The sequence below is a fragment of the Glycine max genome, chromosome 13 (assembly GCF_000004515.6).
Source record: "Glycine max cultivar Williams 82 chromosome 13, Glycine_max_v4.0, whole genome shotgun sequence".
Classification (NCBI taxonomy): domain Eukaryota; kingdom Viridiplantae; phylum Streptophyta; class Magnoliopsida; order Fabales; family Fabaceae; genus Glycine; species Glycine max.
In genome coordinates, this window is record NC_038249.2 from 26,461,740 (window position 1) to 26,484,442 (window position 22,703).

Here is a 22,703-nt window from a genome sequence, read left to right on the forward strand (position 1 = left end):
AGGATCCAACTCAATTTCAGCGAGATGGTAATATCCTACGTTTTAAAAGGACATATACCTTTTGGTGTGTGTGGTGCTTCCTTTAGTGAGTCATTCGTCAATTAATTGCTATAATTTCAAAATTTACCCAAACTTATGTTTGACTGTTTGTTGCTTATTCAATCTAATTTTGTGGTGCCGATTTAGCCATGCTATATGTGAGTTGGTGGACTTTTTTCATTGCTTTGTATAACTTTCAGAGTTCTACGAACCATGGGCACACATATGATGGAGTTGTTCTCCTGAATTACTTTTATTCTTTTCTTATTGATTAGGAGGGAGGGAAGAGTTTATTCTCTCTACATCACTGGAAATAGTTTATTGTGTTTACGTCACTCCATTGTTTGCTTCAGTAATTATTAAATTTCCACTGTAACTCATTCCATCTCCGATTCTCCATTATAGAATTGCATTATCCGTTACTTATTTAGATAATTAAAATAAATATTCTATCTTCATTTTTTTTTTTATATTTCTCATTCTTGATTACATCTCTTATCGCATTTATCACATTCTCTTTTATCATTTTTTCCCTATCTTTCAAGGTGGAGCTTTACAATTTTCCTTATTTGTTCAATTTTTCGTTACTAGGAATTTTACAGGCCTCTTGCATTCATACCTACAGAAAGTTTTATCATTTTTACTGCAATAATGCTACCCCAATTATTTCTTTAATTCAGTAACTTCTATCCTGTATTTTCTACACATCCTAAATTCTCATGTTTTACATTGTTTTTCTTTTTAACTTTTTACTGTAAAAGATATATAACATCACAAGTCTTATATTATATTTAGGCGATAAAGCTTCCTCTTAAACTTATATTTTATAGTTACAGATAAGATTCAAGACATACCCATGTATATTCACTAGCTCTACTGTTAAGTTCTGTTTATCAACTATTGATCACTAACAATTTCCTCTTTTTTCTTTGCTAGAAAATTTTAAAAAATTGAAATTCAGCACAAACACTTATACTTTTTCTTTCGAGTTACTCTCATAAAAACCATCTGGCTTAGACACTTCAGAATAATATGAATGAATACCCATACCTTTATCTTTGCCACACCAAAATGTGTGTCAGAGAGAGGCAAAATGAAGAAAGCCCATATACCTTGGCAGAGAATTCAACCAAAAAAAAAAGTAAAAGCAAAATGGAAATCGCTGCAAAGTATTCAAACATTGGATTCTCACCAAAACAACTAATAAAGAACAAACACAATCAGAGCATCAAACATCAACTTTACAAAGGTTCATATCGCACCAGCTTAGTCTATCTACACAACAACCCAACATGTGTAAAAATACAGAGATCCAATCTAAATTGCTCCGATTCATCACTTTTATTAACGATATGAAACACTCCTTCACCTTCAGCCACACCTATTTCCCCAGAAGGGACTTGATCCACCAAACGCCTTTGGTGTCCTGAGGACCTTCTTCCTCCGGTGGAGAATCACTGTGTGGAGTCTTGTGGAGTTTGCTCACATCATACCCCTCATCCTTAGCTCTCTCAACAAGCTGGTTGTAGGTTTCCTCATCCATATGGTTCTTCCTGGACAATATCTAGTGACCAAAATGACCCCAAATTATAAGATAGGAAATGAACAAATCATAAAGAAGACATTCACAAACCAAACACATGCAACAATTTCTAGCTAACCAACAAAACAACATCATCATCAATTTTCATCTTCAGACTTCACCATCAATCTATATATTTTTTTTCTTTTGTGAACCTAAGGTATTTCCATCCAAGAGTCAGGAACTAATTCTTCCAAATACTGATATCCATTTAAGGTGTTACATCTCCAAACATATGCTATGTCTCTAGAGACAAAACTCCTCGGTACATGTTTTAGGGACATGGTTATATCAAGCATTCCACACACCATATATGTTTCATCTATATATCTATATCTATAGACAATGTTATAAAAATTGGTTTTTGATCGCAATTTTGGCGGCAACATCAAAGTCTTTTTTTGGGGTGTGTGCAACCGAAATTGTGAGGGCATCGGTCACATTTATCGACAACTTCTCATAGTATCAACGAACACAACAACAAAACTATGACCACAATCACAATTTAAAACCTTGTTTATACATTTTGGAAGGAAGGAAAAATGATCATGTTTAAGTAAAACGAAGATATAAGGTTGGATTGATGTTTGGGTGGGTTCAAATCCTCCCTCTAACAAACAAAAAATAATATAAAAAAAGAAGTAAAATGGAGATATATATAGGCTGGCATACCCAAAGATAATTCCTGGAAGGTTGGCCAATGACAGCATAGTGATAATCCTGGTCAATGTACAAAAGCCAGTAATCCCCAGTAACGGGAATGATGGGTAAAAAGGGAGGCACCCAGAACTTGACCTTCAACTTGGCCTCGTCGCTGTTGGGATCAGCCTTATAAGCAGTGCCCTCAATGAAACCTCTTTTGCCGCCACTCCAAGTCTCGTTAAGAACGTTGATGGTGCCGTCATCTCGGAGAGTGTAGGTGGCTCTGGTGTTGGTGCCGTCACTGGGTTGAAACCTCGACGGGAAGCACGCAATCTCGTACCACCGACCCATGTACCGCTTCACGTCCAGATCCTTCACCACCTCCATCGCTTTGGTCACCATCGTGGTGAATGCGTTACGCTTCTTAATAACAACGTAAGGACAAAACGCCGAAGGGGTTTGCAGTGTTTTGCTCTCTACAACGACAACGAGGGTTCAAGTTGAGTTTAACACTGGACTCGGAGATGGGGTCCTTGGCGTGGACAAGGTTCCGCCTTACACCTGGACAATTATTCTGTTTCATTGATGCTATTGCTACCCACATTATCTTGTTTCTACTTTCTAGTGTAGTTTCTAGTACATCATCTACATTTTATAAAAATTTATTATTATTATTATTATTTTTTATTTAATAAATACTATCACTATCAAATACTTACATTTATTTATTTTAAAAAATACATGTTCGTCAACTGCTGCAATGCTTTTCTTTTTAGAGAAACTGTTGCAATGCTAAAAAATTAGTTTTGATAAAATAGTTAGATTTTATTTATATCATAACCCACATTTAGCAACAAATAAATGTTGAATTGAGTAAAAAAAACAAATAAATGTTGAATACTATAATTGAAGAATACAATAAATTTTACAACAATATGTATAAAAAATACTGTGTAAATGGAGTGGAGGAGGGGAAAAAATAAACAACAGGAAAATTTAACTATATGAAAATATTGAAGATGCTTTTAGTGAATCACAGGAAAATATTATATATAACAAAAACCAAAATTAATGAATGAGCAGTGGTACCAGCAATAAAAAGATATAAAAAAAAGCATGTATGAAAATTAAATATGTATTGTAAGATAAAGATATAAAATTTTAAAAATTGAAAATGAGTAATATATATATATATATATATATATTTTTAATTTTAATTTATAAAAACATTTATCAATAACTTATTTAAAAGTTCAGTCCACTTCCAAGTCGATTCAAAATTCAAAATTTGAAAACTAATGTAAATTATTCTAGAAGCAAAGCAAAAGCTCGTCGTTAATATTACAGTGGTAATTATAAATAATTAAATGCTCATTAACATTCCATTCGTTAATATTACAGTGGTAATATTGCATTTACTCTTTTTAATGTATAGAGCTGGACATAAAAGAGTAAGTCTGGTTTGCATAGGCCCACAAGTAAGTAGGCCAGACCTGACTGGTCCAAAATTAAATGGGCTAAGGGAATTGTCGGTTTGCATTGTGCGGGTTAGAAAAGAAAATAAAAATACTAAAAAAAATGTTAGGTACTTACTATTTTAATGTTTGAAACCTTTTATTAATTATTAACTACTAGTAAAATTTTATTTACATTAACAGGATAGTTTGAATTCTAAATATGAAGAATACAAAAAATTTCATGTTAAAAAGTTTGACACGTTAATATTATGAATAATATACGGTCGCATTTCACCTCTAACAATGATATTAGATAGAAAACTCATAGTCATCATTTTTTTATTAGGACACATAAACATAAATGATGATATCAATAATATCAAATGAAAATATATAATTATTTAACAAATAAGTATTTTTTAAAAAAAAAATATTAAATAGCTTAAACGGATTTTTCGGGTGACTCAGATCAAACCTATTTAACTATGAACCAACTGGTTTAATGTGTTAACTATAAAACCTTTTCCAATCAATTGAAAAATATTTATTTTATATTTATAGCTCCTTATCACCATTAGATATAAATCTTACGGCTAATATTTATGTTATAGAGGCAGTATGACAGCAGGGGGGTCCATGCACAAACATGATAACCGGTATAGGCTAACATTTCAAGTGCTCTTGCGAATTATTTGTTGATGAATATCTCTTTAAAATACTTTTGTTCAAAATAAATTATATAAAAAAGATCTTAAAAATCAAGACAAATTTGCTACCGAAATCGTAACTTGTAAGGATTAATCATCATTTTAATTCTTAAAAATAAAAAATGTAAATCAGCAATAATTTAATTCTTAAATATGAAAAACACAATACTTTAAGTTTATAAGATGATTTTATATTAAGCCTACTCGAACAAGAAATAAATAAAGATAAAACATGAGATTGGAGGCATGGTAAAGGGTAAGGTGAGGTAACAATCGATAAGATAAGCCAAACACAATCCTCAGTCCCTTCCCATCTTGCTCTCTCTTTTTTTTCAATTCCGACCATGGAAGCCACGGCCTCCGCAATGACCTCCTCAAAAGCCCAAGCCCAAGCCCAAGCCCAACTCCTGGCCCGGCCCACCAACCCATTCACCGTCCCCTCCCGCGGCCCGGCGCGCCTCCCCACCATCCGTGCCGCCATTCCCCGCAGCAAGAAAGAGGCAACGGTGGAGACAGTGCGGTAGCAGCTGGAGAACTGCTACCTCCTGACTCGTCTACAAGGCGGTGGAGGGCACGCCCTGGGAGACCCTGAAGCCCTGCATGAAGGGCATGAACGTATGGCTCTTCGTCCACACCGAGGAGATCCCTTCCGCCATCAAGCCCTACTGGAACTTCCAGAAGGAGAAGAAGCTCGAGGACAACGACTTCACCGGCGCCGTTTTTGAGGGCAAGTTTTACGGCCCCGATGAGGTTAAGAACCTCGAATCCCTCCCCACCCGCGCCGAGATTTACGCCACTCTCTTGGGGGCTTTGAAGAGCCCTGCTTCCGCCCTCGTCGCCACTCTTCAGGCCCCTGCTAGAGAACTTGTTACCGTTCTCAAGGCGCATATTAAGAACCTTGAAGAACAACAGGGTGTTGCGCAACAGATACCTATAGGTCTTTGTAACCTTCTAATTGTTTCTTTTGCTTATTGCATTTCAATTGTTTTTTGTTTATGGTTGTGTAGATTATTATTGTTATGTGTTGTCTTCTGAAGGAAAAAGGAAATTAAGGGAAGAAAAATAAAATGTAGAATGGTGCCTAGAAAAAGGAAATCAGGGGAATGATTATTATTGTTATGTGTTCTCTTTGAATCATGCAATTTCACTATTTGTTGATTATCTAGTGCACACGCTATGCTACTTTTTTTTCCCCCTTGTTCATTTGGAGTGCTGGGATCTTGTATAACCTGCCTTGTAATTTTGTTGGAGGCTTGTTGTGGAGGAACCGATTTGGTTTGGTAGGAATCATTCTGGACATTCAAGTTCATTTTGAGTCTGGTTTTCGTTGAATGAGTTTATTTATACCAATTGTAAGCTACATGTAATGAGGTTGGATATTGGGAATTGAATGTGGGAAAAAATAATTGTGAAAACTGGAGTAAAACATATGGAGAATTGAATCCATTTTACACAGGAATCTAATGTTATAAAAGGATGCACCAGTTGTTACTTAATGAAATCTCTGCAAATGCCCCACCTCCTTCTAGATTACCTGAACATTTGGAGGTTCACTGCCTCATGCTTGAACCAGTAATGCTTAATTTGGCAATGATATCAACCATATGTATCTCCATGATAGCTATAAAATGCAAGTGTAACATAAAATATTGGTGAAAAACGAAAAACCAAGTGAAACTCAGAAACTCCTTAGTTCTTAGTTCTTGCCTCTGACTATTGTATATGATTCCACATCATAATATGTTAATCAACATCAATCTCATCCAAATCTTATAAAAATGATAGAGTTCGTGTGTAGGACTCTGGTTGCTCTCGTTAAGGAACATTCAGGTACAGCCAATTCCTTATATTAGCAATCAGGGGAATGATATATACACAACTATATATGTGTGGGTGTCTGTGTGTGTGTATATATGACAAAAAAAAATTCAAGCTTTATTTCTTGATATTTTTAACGTCATATAGAAAAACTTCTGAGCAAATCTACATGCAATCAGCAATCCCATGATTATATAATTGTTGTCTTCTATTAAGGAATTGGTTCCTTCTTGTGTAAGGCTCTTCTATTAAGGAATTTGTTCTCCAGGGCTGTAAAGCACTAAAACAGGATACAAGACATTGGCATTTCATTTCTGACATTTTCGATGATAATAATATGAACTATATATTTTGCTGTGAACGTTTTATAATGACATTCTTTTTGCACCTAATTTATCCCTCAAGAGCCTTCAATACTCTTTTCTGCAGCTGTATCATCCTCCAGGACCTCCACTAAATATGGGATAAGTGAGTGAAACTCCTCTCTCTCCCCCCCCCCCCCCCCTTAAGGATGGTGCAGCCAGCTGGAGAGAAACTACGTCCAATTTGGGTGTGATGTTAATGTGTTCTTGCCAACCCAACTTTCACCCCTCTCTACCAAGGCACGTGCACTTCGCATATTAAGATATAAACAATCCAGTTGTTTCCAATAGTTGAAGGCCTTTATGAAACAAAATCAAATACTAGAAAAGTGGCATGCTGCCCTTCTCATGCATAGAAACCTTAATGGGAAGAAGGAAAAAAGTAATAGCTAGTAAACAAAATTAAACGCAAAATTATGTGTCCACGTGAATAATTTGGATCATTCTGAAGAAATAGTGATGGGACACAATGTTATTTCGTGACATATGCAGAAGTAGTCATACGCAATTACCATTACTTGAAAAAAATGATTACCCGAGTTGGATGGGTACCGTGTTTCACTCGTGTTATTTTTAGATGACTAAAAGCGAAATTCAAGGATATCTTCTGCATGGAGTTATGTCCCAGACCCAGTTCGGCAAATTTTAGAATGGTTGCACAGCAGAGCCCAAGTCTGACAATTGCTAAATAAGATAACTGCGTATAGTCTTAATTACTTGTGCTTTTTTTACCAGATAACAAGGGTAGCTTGAGATATACTGTTCGTTTCTCACTGATATCATAAACTAGATCTCGAGAATATAATTTTATTTGAATTTCATTCTAATTTCTAACTCTCGTATTATTTAAAGAGATTTTGTTGAATTTAGTATAAGTGAAAAGTACCACATTTCAACCTCGCCACATTTTCATTGTAAAAAAAAAACAAAACAAGCGTAAAGTATAAGTTCCGTTCTTTCAGGTACTCAAATAACGGCAAGTGAACCCAGTACTAAGAAGTTAACTCATTGTTTTATTTATATAGAAAGATCATTAGGAGAGTGGAGAATTTTGATGCACTCACTACTGTACAAGTAGCACATACTATTAGTGAAACAGAAATTACACGATGAAAGACTCCAGTACATGAGAGTAACTTAAGCGATTTTCATGCTCCTGGATTCTTGGAGTGTCAGAAGGAATCAAATGCATGATCCAAATCAAACTCCAATTCTCCATCCATCAGCATAATCGTATTTTGCTCCTGCATCATAAACACTCTTTCATGAAATGATGCGGCAGATAAAACAACTGTTAAAACTGAAACTGAATTATGGAAACATCATAAGTACAGCCCTTCACACTCACACCAACAAAGAAATATATATAATCTGTTAAGGAGTTGAAACCTGAGGATATCATGGCTAAGCAAAACACAATTACGAGAACAATATTTGGTCTTACCTGTTCGGTTATTTCACTCATTATGTCATTTAAGGACCCAAAAGTATTCTGCATGAGTCCTTCTTGGGACTCCATGCTCCGCAAAATGCAGGCATCATTTGACTTCATCGAATAGAATTTCTCACCTTCATTTGATTGTGTGATTGATGGATTAACCAAAGATGCACCAATTCCCTCGCTGCTAACTGAATTATTTTGGTCTAAACTATGTCCTAAGGAACTAGTGTCTCCATTAGGAGAGACAGACTTTGTGGAGTTGAAGGTTTGGCTCATGTCTTTGTTGCAACCCCGCTTATCTGATTCCCAGCTTTGATGTTGGGTGTAACATGAAGCTAGTAAGATATTCTCAAGTAAGCCTTCTTGACTTTGCAGCTTACCTCTAGCATCCTCCAAGGGAGGAGCAATAGCCCTAGTGGAAGAAAAATCAACTGGACTGTTCCCACTGCAAAAAGTGGATGAGGAAAATTTTAAGTTATTTTGAGCCAGCTGATCATGAGTGAAAACCTTACTGACAGCAGAAGTATTGGTAGGAAACTTAGATATCTGAGTTGTTCCCTGCCAGCTTTTATTATGCCGATTATGATCCAATTCACAGATACCAGGGTCAAATGATTGTGTGTTCACCGACGCAGCTCCAAGAGAAGAGTGATTTCTGAATGCTCCCGAATTCTGTGCTGGTGGTGAATTTCTTTGTAAAAGTAAATGATTATTTGAGAGATCATGCACAAAATTATTTGGATTTATAACGGTAGCTCTAGTGTCTGAGAAACCAGAGGAAACTTTAAATCCACTTGAATCATCAAGTGGACTCAACTTCCTAATACCAGGTGAACGGTTCTGCTGAAATTTATTAGCATCTATTGATGTTGGAATGCCCTGTAATAAACTTGAGGTTTGATTTGCAGAAAACATGGACAGTTGCATGTTTCCAAATGCTTTTGCAGACATGCTATTGTTTTGAGACAGAACAGGCTGAAAAAGTGCAGAGTTAACTCCTCTCAAGCCAGATGGTGGGTTCAGCCTACAAAACACTCCACCAGATGCATATGATGGTAGTGTGGTGCTTAACATTCCTACTGATCCCGACAAAGTGCGAAAGCCTTCTACTGAATCCATCTGCAGGTAAGGATCACTACTACCCAACGCAGCAACCATGCTAGGCTGCTGAGTAGGTTTTCTGAGACCGAGTCTGTATTTCTGCGATACAAAATGACAGCATAAGCTTCTTTAAATCTAGAATAGAGTTGTTGTTCATTATGCACACTTATATCCCATAAATTCTCGTTGATAAATTTTCAATGAATAATCATATCTAAAACATTCTCACACCATTATTTGTCCAGTTCAAAATGCAAATTACGCCCCTCAATAGGCCCCAAAATTGAAACCAAAGGGGCCTATGATAAAAGCTGGAGTTTATACCTGCAGATGGCTTGCTACGTTTTCTCTTGTAAGTCCTTCGACATTCATCAAGTCGAGTATTCTCTTGGGGAAAGCCTCTGCAATAACAGTTGAAACCTCATGTTAGGAGCTAGAAAATCCACATTAAGGTGTCAAATAAACATACTTTAATGTGTCATGTTCTCAAGTCAAGCAAAATTAGAAAAAGTAAATATTCTTTATCACAAACTCACTGTCAATTCCCAGATGATTAACAGCAGCAAGAAATTTCCTATGCAACTCGGCATCCCAAACTAAACGAGGCTTCTTCTGATTTGAGTGTTCCTCATTCTCTTTATCATATTCTTCCTCTTCCTCATCCTCACTTAGTTCCTTCCTTTTTTGACCCAGTTTTATATTCTGGTCGGTATTATTTTTTGGTGCCATGGCTTGACTACATTCCCCAGCCATATATCTGGCTTTCTCCTCATTTGCAAACTTACCAGCCATACTGCAGCCTTTTCCCTCACTTGCAGTCTTATTCTTATCCTTGCTATCAATCCTCCTTCGCAGTACATGTTGCCATATGTTCTGTAACTCTTCAATTCGAACTGGTTTGGTTAAGTAGTCACAAGCACCCTGTATAACACCTCTCATCACCCGCTCTTTATCACCGTATCCTGACAACACTAGATTACACACAAAAAATGTAAGAGTTTAAGTTCATACCATCATTGTGAGATAACAAATCGAATTTGGAAATATTTCTTTGCTTAAACTCAAGTTGAATGAATGTCAAGACAGAACAGAAGTGTTTGAGCTTACTAATAACAGGTAGGTCCATTTCAAGTCCCACTAGCTCAAGAAGTTTAAACCCATCCATGTCAGGCATATTTACATCGCTAATAACAAGGTCAAACTTGTTTCTGTTTTTCCTCAACATTTCTAGCGCCTTAATTGCCTGATTAGTTGTAGTGACTGCAACAAACAAACATAAATCAGATGTGAGATAAGACAAAGGACTGTCAACTGTCAAACGCTTAACCAGAATTATGACAAGATCCATAGTTATAAAAGTAATGTAGCAACACAAAAAAAAAACATTTTTTTCTAAAAACTTCAGGATTGTAAAAGAAAATTTTCATTTTTGGGAGAATAAAGAAAGAACAACCCAACTTGCAAACTTTTTTTTTAATAACAATGAAAATTGCCAACCACAAAATATCCACGAGTCTAAAACTTCATGGGAAGAGAATAACAAGAAAACAAAACATGCAACAATTCATGACCACTGAGATGACAAGCAAAACCAATGTAGAATCGAATTGAGTGAATTAAAACAGAAAAGTGGCTAACCATTATACTGGCATTTGCGAAGCAGGTTCTCCAAAACTGTGAGACACGTTTTGTCGTCATCAACGGCAAGTACACGCATACCCACCGGAAAACGGTCACCCACCACCATCTTAAACAAGAACTAAGTACCCAGATGAGGAATGAAGCATTATTTGGAGAACACACCAATCACAGAGCAAAAAGCTACAAACTTGACAGCAGAAACCTTGTTTTCAGGGCCTCTTTCACGCAACAGACAAACAAATTATTAAAATTTAAAAAGGAGTGAGAGAGAGATAGAGAAACTCAAGAAAAAGGCTGGAGAAGGAGGGTTACAAAACCAACAGCACAAATTGGACTATGACAGTGACTGACAAAAAACAACGAGGGATTCAATTCAACATAAAAATACAAAACACAAATCTTTTATTCTTTTAGAATTTCAGTGAAAGTGTCTTTCTCTCTGTCTGCGGCCAATGGCATTGCTCTTCTCTCTGTCGTTCACTTTTTTCTTCCAACACAACAGAGTTAGTCTTTGTCTTTAATTATTTGTTAATTGCCTGTGTGAATGCAGAATACAATAATGCACCTGGCTTACCCTTTTTATATTCAACAAAACCACCTACGACTACGAGATTGATTGATATGATGATATTTTCGTGTGAAAAATATGTTAAGAAAACGACATAATTTGGGTAGGTAATTATATTCATTAAACCGCATTCTTTTCCATTTATTTCCTTTTTTAATTAATACATCACCTATTATATTTATTATTTTCTTTTCTCTCTCTTTTTTTTTACTTCATAAGGCACAAAATGAGGTCTATACTCAACATACAAAAATGATGTTTCACCGAAAAGGATAAATATAAGTGATAGTAATAACTCATGTCTCTTAATATTGAGAGAGTTTTAATCTTAATTTTAAATAAATATGAAATACATTGTATTAAGAGAAAAATATTCATTTTATATATTTTGTATATATTTATGATTCTTGATAGAATTATTTTTTATCAATACTATGATGAGAAGAAAAAAAGTATTTTTTTTTAGTATTATTAAGGTCAAATAACAAGCATAAGTTGGGTGGATTTTATTTACACAATAATCATATGTTGGACAAACTTTATTTTTAATCTTCAATCAAAATTCTAGATTTCAATACTCAAACAAAATACTAAAAGTTCTAAAATTTAAATGGCGTTAAATATCAAGGATTTGTAAATTTGGATAAATTTTCGATTTCACAATAGTTGATTGGAATATAATATCTATGCAATCAACTATCTCCTGTACTAAAAAGGATGGTGTGTGGTCTTCTTCAACCAATATGTCTCAAGAGGAGAGGACTATCACTTTATCTTCTGGTGAGGAAGAAAGAAAACTGCGTTGTGTTTTGATATACTCCTTAAGAACTATAAGTAATTAATTCCTTCTGTAATGATCAGTTAAAGTTCCATTATTTTCTAACGGTCCAATATATGTATTGGCTCATTAAACCTACATCATCAGTTTTAAAAGTCTGTGAGCTTAACGCATTAGACCATTATAAAATTAAACTCATTAAATTAAATAACTAATATAATTACATTAAATAATTTAAAATAAGAAACTTGAATTTCCTACTAAGATAATATTTCATTTTTAGTTAAATATATTTTTAGTAAAAATATTAAAAATAAAAATTTGGAAAATATTATAAAATATAATTAACTAATATTTAATTTTTTAAATTAAATAATTTATGATTAATATATTCTTTATTCTTCATACTTAAAATTATTTATGATTAATACAGGAAAACTAATTTTGTTTTCTTATGATAAAAATATGTATTTTTATATCATTTAAAAAAAATATTAAAACATGCTTTATTCTTTACACTGACAAACACCTTGTATTTAGCAATCATGCATAGAATTTTAATCATATCTAGTTATAATAAATGGGTTCTTCAAATATGTTGCCTTTTCATATTAAACTTAAAAAAATTAAAATAAATATTTTTAATAAAAAAAAATTAATAAGTAAATAGGATTTGTTTATCAAAATAAATAGAAAATAATTTTTTTAAAATGAAATTAGATTAAATAAAAAAAGAAGAAAAACTACTTATTTTATTAAACATAAGTATTTTTTTTAAAAAAAAATAAGTTCAAATAACCTCATCCTAATTTGATGAACTTTAATTGCATATAATTACCAATGTTTTCACACCAAATCATTATGGTTAACTTCAAATATATTTATGTTTGAGATTTTCTACATTAAATTTCCATATTTAGATTTACAGATTGATACATAGGCCAAAATAATGTCATGTCCTCAATTTTTTTTTTCTGTGACAGTATCTTTCTCTCTCTGCTGACAACGGGCATTGCTCTCTATCTGTCGTTAACTTTTTCTTCCAACAGAGCATAATTAGTCTTTATCTTTAATTATTTGTTATTTTGCTGCTGCGAACGCTGAAACAATAACGTACCTAGCTTATCCTTTTTATATTCAACAAAACCTTCTATAAGATTCATTGCTAGTTTGGTACGGTATCGCTCATGCATAAAATTGAAATTCAATACAATCCTTATTATTATTGCCATCGCCCATCAGTTACCAAGTTTAGATTTGAATAGTGGATATATTATATATGAGTTTAAGGATCATGATCATAAATTATTATTTAAATTAGTTTAAGATAATTATTTTAAAAATTAATAAATTTATTATGATTAAATGATTATATAAAAAATTTTACACATTAAATACATATTTTTTTCATTATATATACGACCTAACATTTGATATAAGTAATCATCCATTCTTAATTAATTTTGTTTATGATATTTTTGTTTAAGAGATTATCAAACATTTTTACTTATTATAAATTACAAATCATTGTTATTATAATTTTTAAATCAGTAGTTATAATTAGATTATCATATAAAACTATTTTTTGTTATTATTGTAATTTATTTTCTCTTATTTGATACAAAACTTACAAAAAGGATTTATATCACCCTTCTTACTATCATTCTATGAGTTTATCATATAGATTTGTAAACACAAATTAATAAAGACTTAAATATTGTTTTAGTTTTTATAATTTAATATTTTTTGTTTTTGTAGAAAATAATAATTTTAGTTATTGTGATTTTGTTTATTATTTTTGTCTGAGATTTTTTTTTAAAAGACTGAGTTCAATACTTCTTGTTGGTACACCTAAATTTTAATTACCATTTGACAAAGTTATCACTTTGATTTTGGTTCTTGGCACAGGATCGATCTTAGGTTCAAGATCTCAAAATGTGAAGATCCACTACTAGAGCAACAACCAAGATCTCCACTATGTAGATCGATTTTTTTAGAATAATCCAAAATATCTATACACTTAAAAAAAAAAAACATTTCTTAATCTCTCTCTTCATAACGGCATTCCAAGGGGACCAACGAACAAATCAACAATGAGGGGAAGAAGGAAACAGAAGAACCAACCAAGAACAACAACAGGGAGGCATGGCGGAGGAGGGTTTGCGTGGCGATGCCAAGGTAGGCGCAGTGGCTCCTTGAGTAGATCTAAAACATAGTGGGAGGGTGGAGAAGGAAGGTAAAGGAAAGGGAAGAGTAGGAGAGGAGAGCTTGCGGAGGAGCGTGGCGGCAACAACACAGAAAGAAGAAGTAGAGCAAGTTGCGAAAAGAAGCACAGAGAAAGACAGTGTGATTTGGGGAAAAAAATGAAAGAAAGTGAAAGCAAGGTGTGGTGCCGAGAAGAGAAGGAGAAAAGTGGAAAAAATGAGGAGATGGGCGGGAGAGATGGGAGGTGAGAGAGGAATAAAATATTTAAAAGTAAAATTCTTGTCAAATTTATTACAAATTATTTAAAATTTCAAAATAAAATCTATTACTAAATAAAAAATAATTAAAATTGTATTTTTGATTTCCTAATTATTTTTAATTTTGATTTTAATTTTTTTTTAAATTCATTTATGAATTTTATCTCTCAATTATTTAAAATCATGTAATTATAATCCTCAAGTATAAATTTAAATGTTATGTGTCACATGTTTACTTTGACATGACAAAATGCATCCAAAAGTCAACCCTAATATTTTTTTGATTCATCATCCAATTAAAACGTAATAAATGGCCGTCAACATTTCTGTGTGACAATCAACGTTTAAATATATGTTTGAGAATCACATTTATCGAATTTTACATAATTGAAAAATTAAATTTATGAATAAATTTTAAGAGAAACTAAAATTAAAATTGAAAACAACTGAGTGAATCAAAAATATAATTTTCCCAAAAAAATAATAAACATCTTTAATCTTATATGATATGAGATTCATTCACTAAAATGGTCTATGATTCTAATTTGTGTTATCCCACTAAACACACTATTAGTGACTTTGGAGGAAGCTGTGCGTGCGAATAACGCTCCAGGGTTGCCCGTGGCCGAGACTGGAACTAACATTTTTTTTATTCTTAACTTTAACATTTGTGTCATTTTCGTTGTGCTTGAGTCACCGCTGCATCTCTGGCCTGCTAAATTTGGATCAAAACAAAAGCAGAACATACCACTTTCCTGTTATCGTAAGAAATAATTAATTAAATTTTTATGATGAAGATAAAATAATAAATATTTTTTTTATTATAATATAATTATGATTTTGTCGAATAAAATTGATTTTTATGTGTTATCTAAACCTGAACTCATAAATTACTTTGTTTTTGCTTTTTTCAGAATTTTTTTATTTTTGAGATGTTTTCACTTTTCAAACGGATTATAATTTAAAATATATATATTTTTTAAAAAATAGATAACAATCTTATTTTAAGTTTCTAAAAAAATATAACTGTATTTGTCCATAAAAATAAAAAGTATTTTTTATAGTTCAAAATAAATGAAAAAATATTATTTTACATGAATATTTAATAACAAATTACTATTTATACAAATTTGTGTTTATTCGATGCTTAAAAAAATCAAGTGATTGTGTTTTTTATTATTATTTATAAGTCATCGTGTTTAATTTAGAATTTGATAAAATTGATTTACTATGATAAATTTTAAATATTCAAAATAAGTTATCATAAGTTTTATATTAAAGTGTAACTCAATTATACATTAACACTATGTTTGGTTGAGAAAAAAAAGTGAAAGGAAAGAAAATAAAAAAAGAGAAAAATAGAAAATGAAATATTTTTTCAATTGTTGGTACGAGAAAAAAGTAGAAGAAAAGGAAAGATAATTTTTATTTTCCATTATTTGATTGGATATAAAATAAGATGAAGACAAAAATTTATTTATAAAACAGCATACATATTTTTGAACAAAAATGAAATGCAAGAAAAATAGTACTTTCAAATATTTTCTCACTAATAAAAAAAAATGGTCAAGACACAAGATAAACTAAAAGAAGAAGAATAAAATAAAATAAAAGCAAATTTAGCGATAGAAACTCATTTTTAATCAACCAGAATCAATGTAAATTATAATCTAAACACACACCTTTGTTTGAACATTTCCACACCTTTTGCTTTAATTTGGCAGAAGGAAAAAGGGGCGCACAAGAGAGGGAGAGATGGAAAAGATAAAAAAAAAAAAAAAAAAAAAACCTTCTTTCCTCACGGCTTAAAGTTGTTTCTAGTACATGTAACTTAATTTTTTTAATTTATTTTTATCTGTCTAATTTTTTTTTCTAATCTTAATTGGTGTTTGTAATTTTTTAATTTTGATTCCTATAAAATATTTTTTTTTATTTTTAATTACTATAAAAGTATGTGTTTTTTAAGCCATAGACCAAAAATAAATTTAAAAATTTTCTCCATTTATATCACTATAATAGTTTTTGTCATTTTATATGTTTTATATACGTATTTTATTTTATTTTATTTTATGTTGTATATATCCAAACAAGAAGAATAAAATATTTTTTTCATTTCATTTTTATATTAAACAATTTACATAATCATCTTTTTTACTTTTTTTTTCTTTTTTCACTATATTTCCTAATTCAAATATTTTTTTTACCAATATTAATTAACCCAAGTGGTAGCATATTCTGTCTTAATCAAATAGTCTAAAGTTTAAATCTTAACCTTAAATATAGAATAAATTATATTAAAAAATATCAATTTGATGTGAACTCATAATTCCCAACAAAATAACTAAATTATAATAATATCATGGTAAAACGAGTAAACATATCATTTGAATGGTGCATTGGTGTCCATACGCATATATGGTATTTTTTATTTCCTTTTTACAAAACACATATATGGTACTATTATTAAGTATTAAGAGTGCTTTTATCCTTTTAGTGCAAAATGATAGTCTCTCTATTTTCATCCCCAATTAAGAGAGAGATTTTAACGTGGAATCTAAAAAAATAGCTACCCTTTATTTGCTACTAGAAAACCAAATAAAAAATGTATTTTTTTTTAATTTAATCACTATATACTTGTAATGTGAAATCATTTTATAATAGTATTTAATTATAAATAATTATTTACATTACTTTTAAGATAATTATTATAAAAATTAATAAATTTATCATGATGATTATTTAAAATTATTTTATTCTGTTATTTTGCATGGTGCTTTTTCTCTTTTTATTTTTATTTTTTATCTTCACTTCTATTTATCTTTCTCTCTCAAAATCGGAATAATGAATCTTCCTTAACACTTATCACTACGTTTCCACTTCTAATTGAAGCGTTCGTGGCCCCCTTTTCTTTTTGTACCTTCAAAAAAGAAAAGAAATAGTAAATCTTGTGATTGATACGTGACCCGTTTATTTAAATTTTATTTGTTGAAAAATGTTTTTTTTTAAATTGTGTTTGTTTAAATTATTTTTTGCTTAATTTTTTTTTCACTTTTTTTAAAGAAGTAATTTCTATCGGATTATTAAAAAACACTTTTTTTAAAAAAAATGTACTTTTCATAATTGTTTTTTTAAAAGTTTAAACAAATAGGACCATGTGGTTGAAATTATAAAAACTGATTACACATTTATCCATGTTTAATTTATTCAAATTTAGTATATGATGATTTGAATAATATCACAAAATTTAACAAAATTAGATATGTTAAATTTGTATTTTGCAAGAAGTTATTAAGTGATACATATGTGTGAATAAACCCCTATTATATATTGGAGAGTCAAAAAATGAAATTTGAAAACTAGGTACCAAAAAAGTCAAGCTATATATGTACTGCAAACAACTTTCCTCAATCATATATGGCACGTTTTTAGTCTTAGTTGTACACTTGTACCATACTACCGTGATACATTAATTTTAGAGACTGAAGAGGGTTATCATGGTCGACCATGAAAGCTTAAGGTGGCAGTGGTACACTGTTGGGAGACTTTCATCCGGTGGTAAGTGGTAAAATACTTAATGATTGAGGACCAATGTCAATCAATGAATCACTTCTCATAGCTATGGCATGGTACCCAAACTTTCTTAAGGCAAAATTTAGGATAGATAAGATAAGATGAAACAAAAACTGCAAATGCTATGTAAACTTTATATTTTATCATGAACATCATCTAAACTCTAAAGATCCCAACATTTTCAGATTAAATTACTTGTTTCCATTTCCTATATTCCAATTAATTAAAAATAGCTTATAAAAGAAGGTAACAATTAAGAAAGAAAAAGAATATTCCTCTTTCATCCACGTGCCATTTTAAATTAAAATATAAATAAAACAAGTAATATCAACCCTAAAATCGTAATAGCAACTCTAAGGACAAATAATACAAGAAAATATTCCTTTCATTCAATGCTGTACAGTGCATCCAATGATGATATCTATTTTTTCGTGTGTGTATGTTTGAAGTGTAATTTAATATTAGGGTTATTATAAAAATGTTCTTACTTTGATGTCTTCCATATAGTGTATTTTGCCCCCTTTTCTATCAAATCATTGTTTATTTTCTCTTGCTCCTAAATTTAGCTCAAAATTGGGTGGAGAATGATATTTTTTGGACGTACCACTTTAAAAACAAAAGCTAAAGAATTAAGTGAATGAAGGAAGCCAATAACTTTTGCATGGGGAAGAAAGAAAACAAAAGGCATTGTCATGTCATAAGTATTTTATATTTGTGAATAAAAAAGAAAGGATAGGAATCAAGAGGTACATTTGCCCGTCCTATGAAACAGGGGAATCCGAGACCCCCTTAACGTTTCAAATGATGATTGGTTGGGAAGGGGATTTGGAACAACCAAGGGGTGCGGACATATCTTTTTTGACAAGACCTCTATCCAAATGCCCTTTGGTGGGGGGCACTATTTTGCCATTACTATGATGTTGCCTCTACTACCACATGAGTCAATAGTCAAATTCTTCCTCTTTAATTTCCTCATCCAATCAATCCCTACGGATTTTATTATATTGTCTTAAATATGATTTCATTTTTTTAAAATATCTCAACAAAATTTACTTCACTTCTATTTTTTTATATTAAATTATCCTTTAAAAAGCTTACAAGTCATACCAAATTTTGATATAAATTAAGTCAAAACTTTTAAAAAATGTCTTTAACAGTTAAACAAGTGAAACTCAAGTTTTATATTTTTAATCAAAATCACACTCAAGCCTGATAATTGATAAAGTGTAGTCTAACCTATTTTTATTCCTAATCAACATATCCAAGAATTGTTAACTCACTAATTAGTGTAAAAAATAAATGAATTAGATTAAAATTTTAATATTATAAGAGTAAATTCACTTTCATAGATTAAAATACCCATACGTTAGAATCTCACTAGAGTTAGCCTAGTAATAAAAATTTGGATAACATACATAAAAAAATCCCTCCATAAAGCATTTAATACTCATTTAATTATGTCTAGATAATGATAATTTTTATATTTATTTTAAAGTATTTACAAAAATATATTATAGTATTTTTAAAATGAATAACTCTTTTACTTTTTATTTTATACTTCATCCTTTTTTAGTTTTAAAAAATATTTATCTATTTATTTAAAAGTTTAAGATAATATTAATTATTATGTTTTAAATATACCCACAATGAGAAAATACATAGTAGTAGAAATTGTATAAGAAAGTTAAAAATACTTTTAATATAAACGGAAATATCAATTTTATTTCTTAATATTTATATTATCCTTTTTTAAATAAACATATAGAAAAAAAGAATCTAGCATCTTTAAATGGGATATACTATGAAAAATCACTTCCTTTTTACTTTCTATGATGTAAACAACCACCGTCTGTCAATTGTAGGCTTGTAGCATTAAATTTTTTTTATCATTATTATAATAATAACTTTATAAATTATATTTAGAGTAATTTTTAATTGATTTGCAGTATACTTTTTTAAAGATCAACAATGTTGTAAATTACACTTTAATAGAATATCATAATTAAAAGTATTTAAGAATATGTATTTAATTATGATAAGGAAAAAGTAAATACATCTCACTAGTATTAAATTACCATTGTTTCTCCCAGAATAAAAAAAAGAAGAAAAAAGTCGTTTCTTTTTATCTGTCCATCTTGGAAGAGAATATACAGGTTAATAAAAATACAATTAACATGACTGTTTATGTATTTTTAAATTTTTAATATAACACACATTATTATTTTCTTCTCGTTTATAATAAACATGTATAATGCTTAAAAAATAGATAAATATAAAGCTAATAAAAATAATTAATATTATGTTAATAGATTGATATCTTACTAATCAGTGCTCTTAAAACAGTGCTTAAATTAATCAACAATACTCTTAAAACACTGGTTAAATTAATCAATAATGAACATAAGAAATGGGCAGAAGCACAATTAAGACAAACAGGAGTTATGTTTGCATGTTCTGTTTTTCTCTGCCTCCACCTCCCCCTTTGATGGGCCATGGTATATTAGACATTGCACCGCCAAATTCCAAATGCTGGGGAGCACTGAAATTATTTTGACTTTTTCTACTTGTTAGAGGTTAAAAAAAAAACATTATTATTAAGAATGTCGGATATGCACCTTTAGGACTTGTGAGCTGAGACAGACATGGAATAATGAGAATGAGAAATGTTACTACATTCGTTTTAACATATATTTCTTTTTTATTTTTGTATTATTTCATGAATTTTATTGTGGTTCATATTCTAAAAGACACTTAGATCTTAATTTTTTTTATATAACGCTTAAATCTTAATTGAACGAATTTATTCACAAGGAATAAAAGATTTTACTTATCTCGATATCATCTTTTTTCCTTCATGGAAATATTATCATTACTACAAAAAAAGATTTTCTACATTAGTTATTTTATACTTTTTATGATGGTTTTTAACTGTTTTTGAAATCATCATGGTAAAAAGTGTTGATTTTTCTATTATGGTTTTAAATTGTTTTAGAAATTTGGTTTTTATATCGATTTGTGTAAATTTTGTTTTAAATTGTTTTTTGTTTTAAAAATTAAAAAAATTGAAGATTTTAAAATGATTTTTCAGGATTTTTGTTCATTCTTCGCTGTAATAATATCTTGAGGTTTGCAACGATAACTTGGTATATCCACTATATGATCATTAACTAAAACATGTCTATGGTTAATTAATTGGCGTGCTTGAGGAATAGTCGCAGTCATACCCAACCGAAAAAGCATGTTACCCAAGCGCATTTCAAGTAGTTGTAATAAAACCTGACCAGTTGATCCTTTAGCTTTTCCGGCGATACGAACGTATTTAAGCAATTGTCATTCTGTAAGACCATAATGAAAACGCAATTTTTGTTTTTCTTCTAAACGAATATGATATTGAGATTTTTTACTGGAGCGCGATTGATTTCTAAGTTCGCTTTTGACTGTTGGTCTTTTACTAGTTAGTCCTGGTAAAGACCCCAAATGACGTATTTTTTTGAAACGAGGTCCTCTGTAACGTGACATAAAGACTCCTATTTTAGAATGAACTCTCACTAGTCTACAAGTTGAGTGTATGGAATTCTCTCGAGTATGTAAACTCTAGAGTTTGATAATCTTGATTTTGTATCTTTGCTTTTAATTTCCTCCTTGCTTAAATAAATATACTAACTTTTCAAAATAATTTATTTGTTAGTATCTATATATTTACATATTACACATTTTTTATTTGATTCTTTTTAAAAATGAATTTATTTTTCATATGTTTATTTATTTATCAATTCGGTTATATTGTTATTTGTCATTGTTATAATATTATATTGTTAGAATTTTAGTTTAATAAAATATAAAAATAAATTAATAGTGATTTCAAATCTAAAATACAATATTTATGATTTCTATATTTAAAAAATATTTTTCATTCAATTTTTGTCATAAAAAATAATTTTATCACTATAAGCAAATGTTATTTATTTTCATTATGCTAATAATTTATATGCAGTGTAATACATAATTAAAAATTCAAAAATACTTTCACGGACCAAAAGGATAGTACGCACGTAAGTTGAGGGACTAAAATGTTAGTAAGTGGTTAAGTTTAGACACTAAAATAATAATAAGTTGTTAAGTTCAGAAATCAAATCAAAAGTCAATTTTTTTTTACACGTGATGACCATGTAAACGACAGTGAAAATCGTTAACTGTCACATCATTACTGGGAGTATCATGCATACACAATCATTTGAGTTAACGAAGAAAACTAACAATAAGATTAATTTATTGCACTTTTTGTAGATTTGGGGGCAAAATTTTAATTTTTCATCTTTCAATGACTTAACTATCAACATCAAACAAATTCAAGGATGAAAGTGAATATTTATCATTTAATTTATACAAAGTTAAATTTTTATGTGTGACGGTGATGTATATGACAGTGAAAACCATTATCTATCACATAATTATTGAGAGTGTCATGTAGGCACAGCCATTTGAGTTAACAAAGAAAATTAACAGTAAGACTAATTTGTCGCACATTTACAAAT

At 30.5% G+C, this 22,703-nt stretch overlaps 3 protein-coding genes across 3 annotated transcripts; 1 reads left to right on the plus strand and 2 right to left on the minus strand.

The window, feature by feature from the left end:
- Positions 1-1,229: 1,229 nt before the first annotated feature.
- On the minus strand, positions 1,230-2,743 carry LOC100306133 (uncharacterized). Its single transcript, NM_001251155.2, is given in 2 exon segments — positions 1,230-1,603; positions 2,294-2,743. Coding segments are annotated over 2 exon segments (555 nt in total). The 5' UTR covers positions 2,666-2,743; the 3' UTR covers positions 1,230-1,420.
- Positions 2,744-4,663: 1,920 nt separating this feature from the next.
- LOC100795166 (50S ribosomal protein L10, chloroplastic-like) lies at positions 4,664-5,588 on the plus strand. The gene is given in 2 exon segments (XM_014765573.3): positions 4,664-4,974; positions 4,976-5,588. Coding segments are annotated over 2 exon segments (690 nt in total). The 5' UTR covers positions 4,664-4,771; the 3' UTR covers positions 5,463-5,588.
- A 1,990-nt stretch (positions 5,589-7,578) lies between these two features.
- Positions 7,579-11,320, minus strand: LOC100795697 (two-component response regulator ARR12). The gene is made up of 6 exons (XM_003541420.5): positions 10,788-11,320; positions 10,257-10,409; positions 9,686-10,120; positions 9,474-9,550; positions 8,052-9,248; positions 7,579-7,851 (listed from the first exon to the last, which is right to left on the minus strand). Exons 1-6 carry the CDS (start codon positions 10,894-10,896, stop codon positions 7,780-7,782), a joined length of 2,043 nt encoding a protein of 680 aa, XP_003541468.1. The 5' UTR covers positions 10,897-11,320; the 3' UTR covers positions 7,579-7,779.
- Positions 11,321-22,703: the final 11,383 nt, after the last annotated feature.